Below are 14,814 nucleotides of genomic sequence, written 5' to 3'. Positions count from 1 at the left end.
ATATTCTTTTTGAATCATACTTTCCTTGATATCCTTTACACTTCTTGGTTGCTAATTACTTGTTTGTAAGTGTTGAAGCCTGCCCACTCCCACCATAGTCCTCTCCATTGCTTTTTTGGTGATAATCACATTGAATTCTTTAGAGACTACCAAGCAACACAACTCAGAACACAGAATCTGATAGTTGGAAGGGACTTAAGTGGCCATCTATCAGCCATATCACAAAGGAATCCCCTCTATAACAAACCTGGATTATCCAGTCTTTGCTTGAAGACCCAAGAGCACTCAATTTGGGAGTCACTGAACTGAAGTTTGAATCACAACTCTACCACTTATTACAAGTATGGTCCTTAGACAAATCAATTCATCTCTCTGTCTCAATGTCCTCATCTTAAAATGAGAGGGTTGACTAAATCTATGATCCTATAACTTCTCAAGGCATTTTACTTGTGTCCCCCAGCCATATAGTTCTGTAATATTGCATAATATGGAATGACACTCCTGCAACCAGAGTACCAGCTAATTAAGCAACCTCTCCTTTTAAACATTGAACTTAAAAAAAAAAAAAACAAGGGAAGTGATTGTACAAAACTGAAAACAAATAAAATAATTTTTAAAAATTAAAATTTAAAATTAAAAAAAAAAAACAAGGAACAAAGTCCTTGTCCTCAAAGAGGTCCTCATGCTGTTGAAAGAATGAACTGGCTAACAAAAAACTACACAAGAGTGACAAAATGTACGGGACACATGGTACACCCAGGAAAAGGAAAAACCATTTTTCAGTTCCCAAAGGGAGTAGCTATGTCTGTTTTATCAGCTACTCAAACCCTGTCAGTTGGCTTTAAGATACCTATTAGCTCTATGACAAGTACTCTCTAGGGAATGGCTGTGACTGCCCCGGAGCAGGAATTCAGCAAGTATTGATCATATTGTTTTAAATCCAGAGTGAATTGTGCTATGTGTGAGGGTTTTTTTGTTTGTTTCCCATCATGCCTCACCATTTCTCCACTCCCTGTGCACTGTTAAAAGTGTTGGAATATAGACGTCACAAAAAACTGATTCTGTTTCCTCATGATGGCAGAAAGATGACCCTGGGTTCACAAGGACAATGCCAATGGAACAAATGAGCTCCAACAGTGCTTTGCACATAGTAGAAGCATAATAAATGTTAGTTGCCTTACAGTTGAGAAGTCTTTTCATATGGGCCTGGTGACTGGTTCTGAAGATGAACCTAACTAAGCTCCAAGAGGCTTATAACTAGATAGTTGACCTTCTTTCTTCCAACAGCAATAAATCACCATGACCACCCATTCAGACTCAAAGGACCTGCTTTGTCTATGAAGGGAATTATCCATACCAGCTCATTCAGAAATCCTTACAATACTTTTAAGCAAGGTAGATTTGATGTCATTTAGTATAGTTTGCCTTTGATACCTCTAATCTTTCAGATATTTAAAATGTTCTATATGAGAGTAACGTCTGAAGGTTACCTTGGGTGGTCTAGCTAAACCAGCATTTCCCTATATCCTATATATAATGGCCCAGATCTCACAGTTATGGCAAGGGAATTTTTCTTTTTGCTGGAGCACTGAGTGCAGCTACCACCACAGTTGTGTGGGCAAAGTTTGTCTTTTGCCACTTCCTCTTCTGTATTTGCACCTGGTCTCCAAAGGTTTGATAGAATGTAAGCTCCTTGAGGATAAGGAAGACTAGTTTTTGTCTTTGTGTCTGTAATGCTTAGCATGTAACCATCAAAAGTCTAGTAAATTCATTCATGTTTTTCTCTGGCTGTCCAAACCCACCTCCTTTACCCAATTGGTAACATACACACACACACACACACACACACACACACACTTTGCTTCAAAATTATTCCTGCCTCCTTTAGTTTTTCCAGTCATACTTCCCAGTTCTCAATGTAACAAAATCCAGCTTCCATTAAGAAAGGCTAATTAATTTGTGCAGAGTTGTGACTTCTGTTCCTTCCAGAAACCATTAGCATTTTAAGAGAGGAACTTATATGTAAACCCATGTAAATATCAAACTTCTGGAATGTCAATTGTACAAAAATGTACATTTGTACAAAGAAGGTTTCCTGAGTATTCTATGCCTATTCTAAGAGTACTAGCTTTCCCAACTCCCATCTTGTGCCCTTAAAAAAAGGGGGAGAGGTCAACAAATTGGTACCCTTCTATTTTTTAGACTACCTTTCTATATAGATCATTCAGTGACTTCAAGCTGATCTACAGATTAGAGTCTTTTATTTTTTCTCCCTAGCTTGTCTTCCATCCCCAATCTATCCTACACACTTTCACCAAAATAATTTTCCTAAGGCAGGACCAAGTCATCTCCCTGCCCAGAAACCTTTAGGGATTCCACATTGTCTTTAGGCTAAAATACAGATGCCTTAGCTAGGCATTTAAAGACCCCAACAACTTGATTTTTACCTAGACACAGTGTGGTATAGTGGAAAGAGCCCCGAATTTGGACTCAGGAACCGAGGTCATATCTAGCCTCTAGCACATTACTGCTTTGTGAGATCTTGGACAAATCACTTAACCTCATCTGTTTCCCATCTGTAAAACTGAGAGGTTGGGGTAAATGAACTCCAAGGTCCCTTCCACCCCTAAATCTATTATCTTACCTTCCCAGAACTTATTTCATACCGTTCCCCTTAATAAACTGTATTTCAGTGGACTGGACTATGAGCCATTCATTCCCTGAACTCTGCATCCTGTCTCCTGACTGGGTACATTTGTGAAAGCCATCCCACATGACTGTAGTCCGTCCTTATTCCTACCTCTCCTTATCTATCTTTAAGGCTAAGCTAACCTTGCTGCCTCTTCTGGGTAAGCTTTTCAGACTTCCCCCACTCCAGTTAGTATTCTTGCCTGCCTCAATTTTTCATGTATTGTAATTGTCTACCTATTGCATACCTCCAGGAGAATCAAAGCTTCTTGAAGGCAGGTTCTTTTTAATTTTTTTCTATTTTCCAGATGAGGAAATTGAGTCTTAGAAGTTAAGTGGTATGCTGAGGGTTCCATAGTTAATGAATAGGACAGGATTTGAACCCAGGTCTTTCCAATTCCAAGTCTGGTGCTCTGTTCTCTACATTATAGGCCTGCTTCCTATAGTATGTTGTACATAATGACCACTTAAAAATTGTTAAAATTGGATAATACTGTATGATTTGGAATGTGATTGTCTCGTTCATTTACAAACTTGAAAAAGACTGAAGCAAACTTGGTTACATCTAAGTAGAGGAATAACTCAAAGAATATGTGTAGAAAAACCATTCCAAAATGGAACTATTTTGTCTACAAGAGGTCATTGTGTTGGGGGAGGGGGAACAGTATAGAGACCCTTCATTCATGCCATTTGCAATGTGATTTTTTTGTTGCTAGGCAAACTTGAAACCAGAACTGAATCCAAGTCTTAAATTCACCACTTACCAGTTGTGTAACCTTGGAAAATTACTAGGAACCTGTATTCATTTTCCAGATAGAAAGATAACATGTGGGGCTATTCTGAGCATTAAAAGGAGACAGTCATTCTTAGAGGGAGATATATATACAGGTCTCTCTCTCTTTCTGTTTCTGTCTCTCTGTCCTTGTCTCTATCTCTGTCACTCTCCCTTTTTCTCTTCCCCTTCTCTTTCTATACAACTTATCACACACACATGTACATATACACATATATGTACATATATACATATACACATATATAAAAAACACTTTGCCTTTGAAACTGTAAAATATTATATAAATTTGAGTTGATACTATTCTATTAATAATTGCTGCTCCACTTATCTTTTTAAGCTTGCCAAGAAAGGGCCAAGTCATTGTCTGCTCAGTCTCTGGGCCCTGCTGAGCAGGCCTTTCACAGCCATAGCTGCCAGCTGCAGAGTCATGGAGGAGGCAGTACTGCCAGCCTTGGGCCCTGCTGGGATTTGGCCATCACACAGGAACAGGGCAGGCGGAGCCTTTTGTGTTTCTGTATTTGGTTTAATGACTTACAAGCTGAGCTGTTCTGTTTGAGCTTCCATGTAAAGCACAATTCATGTGAACCTCTGTCCTAACAACCCCACAAAATCCTCCTTTTCTTCATGAATAGCCAGATTTTATTGGTTTTTTCTGGGCTTCGATAATCTGTCCAATCCTGGGATCAGGAGTTCAACTATGTCCTCAAACAGTGTGATGCTGGAGAAGTCACTTAACCTCTGCCAGCCTCAGTTATCCCATCTGTAAAATGGAAACAATAAAAGCACCTGCCTCCTAGGGTTACCGTGAGGATCTAATGAGACAGTAATCCTAAGGTACTTAGTGCAGTACCCAGCCCGTAGTAATAAGCACTATGTAAAAGTTAGCTGTCATTATTGTTATTGTTGTTCCTGTGTGCTTCAACAGTACTGAGCAGATGGCAGGTAACAAAAAAGCGTCATAAAAACGCAGATCTACTTTTTCTTACTATTTTCGCATAACCAAGACTCATATTTAATTCCATGAAGACTTACCAAGTACTTACTCTGTAAATAGCCCTTTGTTAGAGAAAATACAAAATTTAGAGAACATACAATTCCTGCTCTCATGGAGCGTCCAGTCTAGCAAGATAGGACACGTACCCAGGTAACTGAAACGCAACATATATAGTGAATGTAAAGCAAAAATATTATGTAATGTTGTAGGTAGGATAGGTCATTGTCATCTAAAGAACACAGAAAAGGTGTCAGAGAAGCTGTGAAATTTGAGTTGAGCTGTCCTTTAAAGCTCAAGGGGGAAACTGATCACTCCAGGCATAAGGAAGAAAAGGAAGGACATAATGGAGATAAAGCCCGGCATCCAATCCTGGATGACTGGAATGTAGAGTACATGGGGTAATAAAATAAAAACCTAATTTCATAGGTCAGTAGCTATCTATTACTTGGTTTTAGAGTTGTCTGTAGTACTGCCAGTCCATGAGCTGTCCATGGTTCCCAAAGCTAGTGTGTGTGTATATATATATATATATATATATATATATATATATATATATATATATATATATATATATATATATATATATATACACACATAAGAGACAGGACCTGAACCCAGGTCTTCTGGGTTAGTCTTTCCACTCTGTCATATTTTCTCTCCTTCATATGTGTTTTGGTGTGTATATAGCAGTGTGTAGCATTTCCATAAAACTTATATATAAAGTTCATAGTATATAAAGCACTCTCCTCAAACCCAGCACCCTATAAAATAACAGATGATAACTAAGACAGAGGGGTTGTGTGACTTGCCCACAAATACACCACTAGTAAGTAGAGTCAGTATTTAAGCTCAGGTCCCTTGATCCCAAGTTCATATTGCCTTTCATGTTGTCCCCTTGATGCTATTGAAGAGCCAGATAAGAAAGTTCTCACCATCAAACTTCTTGGTAGTGTTCAGTCATTCATCAGAATTATATGTGGTTTTATCAGTGAAAATAATATGAAATATATCTGCTTTACCATGGCACCCCAAATTCCCTCACCCTTTCTACCTGAAACCTCCTACCTCTGTTGCCTCCTCCTATTAGAATTTCAGCTCATTGAGAGCAAGCACTATCTTATTTTTTTATTTGTATCCTCAGGGCTTAGTACAGTATGTTACATATAGTCAGTTACATGCTTTTTACATATTATAATACATTTATTCAATAATAAAATTACTTTATCCATTCATCCTTCCTTTATATGAAAATTGGTTCAAGTTTCATCTTTTATTTTTCCCCATTGCCTCATCCAGCTACACTGAGAACTAGACAGTTGTTCCTTAGCATCCTAATGGTGTGCTTCTTTTTCCAACAGTGCCAAGATGGCAGTCCTCTCAAAGGAATATGGTTTTGTGATTCTCACTGGTGCTGCCAGTTTCATATTGGTCACTCATCTCGCCATCAATGTAGGCAAGGCCCGGAAGAAGTACAAAGTGGAGGTAAGTGAAGGGTATGAGGTGCTCCTTTTTACAGGTTAGCTTCAGAGCCTCTGGCTCTCAAATGGAGGGAGGGGTAGGCTAGCAATGGTGGCAACTTTTGCAAGAGCATGTGGACAAGGACCACTGGATATTGTGACAGGGGAAAAGCAGGAAGAGTGAAACACTTGGTTACCTAAAAATAGGACTGAATGTTTATCTGCCATGTAGAAGGCTTCCAATATGGTAACATGTAACAGAGGACCTGAGTTCAAATCTCACCTCTGCCACTTAACCTGTGTGACCCTGGGCAAGTGTTCTATCCCTTCTAGCTCTGATATTATGGTACCACGACTTTATTGTTTTGGATCTGCAGTTAACAAGGCTCTAAGCCAAATATATTTTTAAAGTATGATTCATAATTCTGTGGTCAATGTCAGCATGCATTTATTAAGTGCCTGCATATGTTAGGCTTAGTGCTGGGTGCCAAGCTTCAATATCCTTCTCAGAAAATAACTTCATTAAGTTGTTTTGGAATAATGGAGTATGAATCAGTGAAACTAAATTTCAGCTTGAGTTTGGAAATTATGCCTGGCATTGATCCTTTACCAGGATTACCAGATAGCAAAACTGATATTTGAGAGCACTGGACCTGGAGTTAGTAAAAACCAGTTCCAGGCCCAGCTCTGACGCTTGTCAGCTGGATATCATCAGGTCAATCTCTGGGCTTGGGAGGGGGGAAAATAATGCTAGCACTAGCCACAAGGTTTTTGTGAGGTCAGTGTTTTGTGTTTTAATAGATTTTTAACTGATACATTTTATTTTTATAGAGCCCAGATATTCCCCTGTCTCCTGCCCCCTTCACTTCCAGAGAGTCACCCCTTATAACTAAAAATGAATAAATAAAACTTAAAAAAAAATAAATAAAAGGAGAAAGAAAGTATTCAGCAAAGCCAAGCAATATATTGAGGAGAAATCTGATATATGCGATGTTTCACACCAGTAAAAGTATGGAGCAGGGAGAAGTAACTTCTGATATCTCTTCTTTGGAGGAAAACACTTTCTAAACCATAAAGAATTTAATAAATGTGAGCCGTGCTCAGTATTCGTTTCAGTCTCCCTAGAAGAACTGATGTTTGTTTCCTAACTCTCCATCTACCACAGTGCTCTGCACCAGAGGACCTAACAACAAATGTCTGAAGCCCAGCTAGCATTCCTCAGACAGTCTGTAACAAAAGAGTAGAAAATGGGCAGAGTTCTGCCCACTCCCGCTCTCAAACTCAGTATGTTGACTTTGCTTCAAGAATTTAAAATAGGGAAATTTTGACTAACATAGGAAGCGAGCTAGCCTCAATGAGTCAGCTGTGTACTGTAGGGAATTGTGAGCAAGTGAACTCTGATCACTTTATGGAAGCCAACTCCCCATAGTGCCTGCCCTAGGAGAAGGGTGTGGTGAAGCCAGCTTGGAACCTCCATTGCCAGCCTTATCCTGAAAAATAATTTGTAGCTATAGGTCAAATAGGAAATGGAAGCATCTTAAAACTGGCCTAGGAGTGGCAGTTCTATCCTACACACACACACACACACACACACACACACACACACACACACACACACACACTCTCACACACACACTCTCTCTCTCTCTGTCTCGCTCTCTCGCTCCCCTCCCCCCTCCCCTTCCCCCTCCCTCTCACTTTCTCCCTCCCTCTCTCCTTTTCTCACTGTCTCCCTCCCTGCAAAATCCAGAATAGAAAGCTTATTTGTACCATACACCAAAGACACATTCTGACTACACATGTTGAGGGACTGGGGAGGAGGATTCTAGCCTAGATTACGCCCAGGGCAGCAATAGTACTGCTGTAACACAGTTTTCCAGGGTTTACTAGTGATATGTATTTTCTGAAATCATTGATATGAATGTGATGACATGGTGTCCCAAAAGTCTTAAGTGCTAAGTCAAAGTTTAAACTACATTAAGACTTTTGGGGCACCTTCTACTTGGAGTGAGGACAGAGACTCTTTCCCCTCAAATGAATTATTTAAAGCTCCTTTTATTTATTTATTTTGGAGGGTAAAGAGAGGTAAGTGATTTGCCATCAGTCACACTGCTAGTGTCTGAGGTCACATTGAATTCAGATCCTCCTGACTCCAGGGCCACTGCTCTATCCATTGTGCCACCTTATTGCCCTGGCAAAGTTCCTTTTTAGAACTTTTTACATATCTAGGTTACTTTGTTAAAAAATAAAACATTAAAGTATACCAAACCTTAGAAAAGTAACTTGGAACTTTATAACCCTCTCCCCCCACACCTCACTCCCCCACCTTTTTCTTCCCTCATCACTGTCATTATACTGGCAATGCATATTTACATAGGACTGGTGTAAACCTTAGAACTAAGCCAAGCCTCTGAGAGGCTGAAAGTTTTTTACTGATGAAAGACCTAAGAAAGAAGGTGGCAAGCTGTGATCTGAGCTAGGAAATGTAAATCAAAGTTATCCATTTTCTGGATTCAGTCTTCACACTAGGTTTATGGGTACAGAAGGCTCGTTTTCAAAAAAAAAAAAAGAAGAAGAAGAAGAAGGAAGGAGGGAGGGAGTTGGAGAGGGAGTGAGATGAAAAACTTTAGCAAAACCATGGAATGCAAACCTTGCCCTGTGGAGCTTAATCTAACCCAGCCCACATTCTGACCTATCACTGGCCCTTTCTACCTGTTTATGATAACTTCTGAGGTGAGATGGCCTCCAAGATCCCATTCCTGCTCTGTATCTAAAACTATTTTTGAGTGACTCCTTCTTTATCATGTCCCCCACCATAATCCTGTGAGGTAAATAGCACAATTATTTTTCCTCACTTTACAGGGAAAGAAACTGAGGCTTTGAAATTGTTATACAGCAAGTAAATAGGTTGAGCTAGAGCTTGAGCCAAGGCCTTATGAGTCAAAGTTCAGGGTTGTCCCTCCCTTTCCTCAGCTATACAGTGGTATCTATCATCATAAACTTCAAAAACCTGAAGCATGCCCTGGTAGAGACCACCACCACCACCACAAGATCTAGCCATTGAAATGACCTTAAGGATTCTGTTTCACTCTCCTCATTATAGATGAGGAATTTAAGTACCTGAGATGTTAATTAAATCACTTACTCAGCAACATAAGGAGCAAAACTGAATATTTTCCATCTTTCTAAAGAAAGCAGTCATTTTGTGGGGGGTGTATATTTTTCATTTGAAGGCAAAAACTGAAGTACTCTAAACTCTTTCTCTTCTTTTTTTCCTTCTGTTTTTTCATACCTCTGGTCTTTAACTTTAACTTTATAACTGACTGTGCCACTTAGCTTTTTAAACCTTCCCTTATAGGAGACTAAACATTTTAAACCGCAGTATAGATTTTATTATTTTTAAAGGAAAAGAGAGTCACAATGAAAATTCATAGCTTCATGTACAGTCATCTCTTTCTCTTTTACTTTGGCATATGGAAATGCTCCTTTTATTTGATTTTAAATTCAGAATTAAATGGAATAACAATTCTTTCCTCCTCCCTCCCCCCAAAACAATGCAACATAGGCTTGTGGTGAGATAATGGAAGCTTTTAAATGTTGGGGAAGATTCCCTCTGACATAACACTTAACTGTCCAAGGAAGAGATTTCTCAAGCCCTTAACACCCTGTTCTTCTCTACCAATGGTAGCACCTCCTTCTTTAGTAAAATGATCATCACCATTAGCCTCAAGTTCTTCCAGCCCCCTTCTTACTTATTAGTTTCTCTGCACCTTTGCCCTTCTCTTTTCCTTTCCTCCTATCTCAGAAGAAAGACCTCCTTCCTTTCCAGGGCTAACCCCATCACTTCTCTCCTTGATTTCATTACTTATAACTTCCCCTAAGATTTTGTTCCACCCAACTTTGGCCCTCACTGCCCCTGGCCTGGAGAGAAGCTGTTGCCTCCTAACTTGGCTCCCTGACTTTCGTCTCACTTTTTCTCTCTTAGACTATAAACTCCATAGAATCTGGGACTGTCATTTCCTTTATTTCCCCATCAAAGCCTAGTACAATCCCTTGTACAATAAAGATCTGAAGAATGGCTAGACTGAACACAATCTGGAACCTAAGGTTATATTATGTCACTTTAAAACTGTTATTTGCCAGCTTTAAATTCCCTTTTACCAACCCCATCCCTTTGCTCTAAGGCTAGCACTGACCCATAGCTTCATTTCTTTCCAGTTAACATAGGACAGATTAGCTCTCACTCAAAAATCTGTGAGTTTTCCATTACTAGAAATATCTAAGCAAAGGCTAAATCAATCAGTATGCTGTAGAAAGACACAAATAAAAGTCTCTGCCCTCAAGGAGTTTACATTCTATGGGAAACATGTTATCTCTGTAAATAAATACCATGTAACTGCAGGAGGGTGACTGCCTCAGGAAAAGCCTCATATCTGAGCCTTGAAGTAAGCAATTCATTTGAGGAGCTGGAGAGTGAAGGGGTGTGTGGGGAGGGTGGGGAATGGAGATATCTCTCAAAAGATACCTTAGAGAGTTTGCATTAAATTATGTGAACCTGTACTATTGGGACTAACATGTGTTCTGTGTTTGTTTTAGTATCCCACCATGTACAGTACCGATCCTGAAAATGGCCACCTTTTCAACTGCATTCAGCGAGCCCACCAGAATACGTGAGTAAGGGGTTTTGTGCATGGGATTCTGGTTTCTGTCCTCACCAGGCAATCAGAGAAATTTCTAAAGTCCTGAGCATTCTGCCTCTTGTTCCAAAACTTCCTTCTGAGATCCTAGAATCTCTAGGATTATGCCAATGGGCCATAAGCGCTGGCATGTTTTACCAGGTTAGAAAGACTATGATCATGAGCCCAGAAAGAGATGATGTGTCAAAAATATTGAAATTAGTGTGTTTGATAAGGTTTGTTTGTGCCCTCTTGGCAAACAGTGATAGCTCAGTGTAAGCAACAGGAATATAATTATGGTGACTATTTCCAGATAGGCATAGGAACTCTGGTGAGAATACCTATGGGCGATCAAATTCAGTGTTGGTTCAGAGGACTGATATTGGGGCATAGTTTAGGGATAGCAGCAGAGACTTGGTGGATTTGGGGTATATAATGTTATCTTTCAATCACAGTTGCTGTGTAAGGAAGTTCAGCTTAAGTTTTTGGTACATGTGAAGGAGAGTACTATGGGTATATATTTATTTAAAAGTGCTGTAATGTATGTGGTAGGGAGGGGTGCTTCAATAAATATTTTCTTAAAAAAAAAAGGAATAGTGACTAAGACAGTAGGACACCAAGGATCAGAACTTTCTGAAAACTTCTGACCAGATAAGATTCCAAATGTAAATTTGTATAGCACCTTTCTTTAACATTCTGTGAGTAGACTTTGATTCTCTACAGAGTAGGAGGGAAAGAGTGACCTCTAACCCCCCTGGGTGAATGCCAGTGGCTTAATCCGTCCTTTGCAACTCATTGCTTTGTTTTATTTTTTTGTTGGTTGGGAGAGTGGGGGTGGGGGGAACTGCTGAAAACCTGTTAAACAAGACTTTCATATCTGAAGCAAAATGAATCTTAATGTGTTTATATTTTAGGTTGGAAGTATATCCTTCCTATTTATTCTTTCTAGCTGTTGGAGGCCTTTACCATCCTGTAAGTAGTATTCTCATTTTATTTATTTTTATAAATGTATTATCTCTGTATCATACTGCCCTGCCCTAACTGAACAATCAAAAAAGAAGATAACAAATATACATAGTCCAGCAAAACAATTTTCCACATTAGTCATGTCCAAAGATATATGTCTCATTCTCTGTTTTAAATCTAACCTCTGAGTCAAGAGCTTCATCATCAGTCCTTCGGAATCATGGAATACCGCTGCATTTGATCAAAGTTCCAAAGTCTTTCAAAGCCACTTTATAATTAGTTGTCATTGTAAAAATTATTCTCATTTTTATCCATTTCACTCTCCATTAGTTCTTAGAGGTCTTTCCAGTTTCGTCTGAGATTGTCCATTGTTCATGGTACAATAATATCCCATTACATTAATAGATCATGATTAGCTATTCACAATATATGAGTTCTCCCTTAGTTTCCAATTCTTTGCAAAACCACCACCACCCCAAAAAAAGAGGTGCTATAAATATTTTGGACATAAAAGTCCAATTAGGTGATGCAATAGGACTTTAGTGAAAGTATCAAGTCCTTTTTTAGTGCAATTTTTTTTCAATTAACAAATCTATATTCTTGCCCTCCCACCTCTCCCTCACATTGGAGAAGAAAATAAAAGACAAAGACACCTCCTGTAAGAAATATGAATAGTCAAACAAAATAAATTACCACATTGGCCATGTTCCAAAAATATGTTTTGCTCTACATACTGAGTTTATCACTTGTCAGGAACTAGTCAGGAACATACTTCATTGACGCTTTGTAATTATAGTAGGTCATAGTTGCCTTGATCAAAGTTTTAAGTCTTTCAAAGATATTTTTACAATATTATTATTGCATTTAAGAAATAGATTGATCAGTGGAACCGATCAGATATACAATGTACACCAGGAAACAAACACAGTGGTGTAGTGTTTGAATCAGCCAAAGACCCCAACTACAGGGATAAGAATTCACTATTAAACAAAAACCTCGGAAAACTAGAAAGCAGTATATCAAAAGCTAGGTACACTTAGACCAACCTCTCACACTGCATGCAAAGATAAGCACTCTATGGATATGTGACTTAGACCTAAAGGATGACATTGTGAAGAAATTAGAGGAATAAAGAAACATGAAGGCTTAACACATCATTCTACAGGCTCAAACAAACTGAGATAACCCCAAAGGTTGTCTAAGCTCATGACTGTGGCCTCTGCCACCAGCTGTCACCAGCCCACCTGGCCCATTCTGCAAATTCCATCTTCCCCATTTGCACTCCCACTTACCCTGTCATCATGATCTCCACCTTTACCCAGGTTTTCCCAGATCCATAGAATAATGGAACATCTGAATTCTATCTGTAGTTCAGCATTTATGGGGCAATGGAAGCTGAGATAATAGTAACAGCAGCTAACATTTATGTGTGTTTACTACGTGCCAGGCATTGTGCTACATACTTTAGAAATATTATCTCATTTGATCCTCCCAACAACAACAGGTAAGTTCTGTTATCCCCATTTTACAGATGGGGAAACTGAGATAAACAAGGATTAAGTGACCTCCTAAAGTCACACAGCTAGTTAAATGTCTCAAACCAGATTTGAATTCTTATCTTCCTGACTCCAGACCCATCTGTTTTGCCACTTAGCTGCCCAAATTCTCAAATATACCTGACTTTTGAGTGAAAGGAAGATATTTGACCATATAACCAAAGTTTACAGATATGCCAAGTGCCAAACGGTAGAACTTTTTATTTATAAAGAGTCTGCCAAACGTAGGTATTAAGTCTAGTGTTTTTCAGTTTTTCTGATGCTGAAATGAGTATATTTTTGTTTTAGCGCTTAGTTTCTGGTTTGGGAATTGCATGGATAATTGGACGTGCACTTTATGCTTATGGCTATTACACGGGAGGTGAGTATGTTTATTTGAGTGTAAATCCGTATGTAGTTCCCTTAATGGATAACCTACTCAATCTTCTATCAATTGAGCATGGCTTTAATAGGGGTGAGAATGGAGATAAGCACTGGGAGGATATATCAGTCTGAGATTTAGATCAATAATCTAAAATATTTTCAAGCTCAAACTTGTTCATGGTAAGGTTCTCCAAAGCCAAGAATTTAGAAAAAAAAAAAAGATGGAAAAGCAGGAGTGCACAGGGAAAAGAATTTTACTCCAAAGAAGCAGGGCTGTGGACTCTTGCCATGTCTTATCAGGCACCCTGTAGTGCTGTTACTTGATATTGCTTCTATTTAGTGTGCCAAGTACTGATAACAGCTTTAGGCTGCAATTATGGTTTTCTGGGTTAACCTCCTGAAGACCAAGTGCCTGATAACCCTAAGACACTTTTATGGTCTATGTGCCAAGGGTAGACCTTAGGATCTCCTGGGTAACTCATTCTTCTTACTTCTTTTATAGAACCAAGCAAGCGGAACCGAGGCATGGTGGGTTCCTTTGCTCTCCTAGGACTGATGGGGACAACTGTGTGCTCTGCTTTCCAACATCTTGGTTGGATGACCCGAGGCTTGGGCCAGGGGCCTAGGAATTGTCACTGAAGAAACAAGGCTTAACTGTCTCCTTCTTTTGGATGATAAACCTTTAACATTCAAGTGTGCTTTTTTCTTTTTCTAAATACAATAAACCTATTTGGCATTAGCCTCATACCTATACCTCCAGAAATACCAGTTTGGTTTTTTGAAGTATCTGTCTTGAATAAATCAGCTACTTATATTCATAAAAAGTAGGTACAGAGATAACTAAGTACCCAAGTGAACCCAGAAAATTATTAGCCACCTCTTAGATTTCAAAATTACAAAAGATGAATACAAAAGGTCGATTAATATTACTTTGGCATCTGAAGAAATTGTTGGAGTGGGAAATGAATCAGATTCACCTGTCCATATTTCATACATTTGGCTTCAGTCGCCTTTTAAATGAATGAGGTTTTTTTGTGGCAACTAGCCACTACAAAAGAGAGGAAAGAAATAGCTTATGTGTAGAATTTACATATCCTAAAGAATATCCTGGGTGACGCATTGGATAGAGTGCTGGACCTGAAATCAGGGAATACTTATCTATGTGAATTCCAGTCTGGCCTTAGATATTATTAGCTATGTGACCCTGGAAAAGTCACTTAATCCTGTTTGCTTCTATTTCCTCATCTGTAAATTGAGCTGGAGAAAGAAATGCAAACCACTCCAGTATCTTTACCAAGAAAATCCCAAGTGGGATCAAGAG

At 39.0% G+C, this 14,814-nt stretch overlaps 1 protein-coding gene across 1 annotated transcript in view; it reads left to right on the top strand.

Moving 5' to 3' along the window:
- Nucleotides 1-14,246, top strand: part of MGST3 (microsomal glutathione S-transferase 3) — a 28,254-nt gene extending 14,008 nt beyond the window's left edge. Inside the window, exons 2-6 of the mRNA XM_072648763.1 lie at nt 5,834-5,957; nt 10,529-10,602; nt 11,523-11,580; nt 13,419-13,491; nt 13,996-14,246. Coding sequence (XP_072504864.1) covers nt 5,841-5,957; nt 10,529-10,602; nt 11,523-11,580; nt 13,419-13,491; nt 13,996-14,132 — 459 coding nt within the window. The 5' untranslated portion in view covers nt 5,834-5,840 and the 3' untranslated portion in view covers nt 14,133-14,246. The remainder of the gene's footprint in view (nt 1-5,833; nt 5,958-10,528; nt 10,603-11,522; nt 11,581-13,418; nt 13,492-13,995) is intronic.
- Nucleotides 14,247-14,814: the final 568 nt, after the last annotated feature.

This window comes from Notamacropus eugenii, chromosome 2 (assembly GCF_028372415.1).
Source record: "Notamacropus eugenii isolate mMacEug1 chromosome 2, mMacEug1.pri_v2, whole genome shotgun sequence".
NCBI lineage: Eukaryota > Metazoa > Chordata > Mammalia > Diprotodontia > Macropodidae > Notamacropus > Notamacropus eugenii.
Note: the sequence above shows the minus strand (reverse complement) of the source record. Positions and strands in the feature narration are given on the sequence as shown.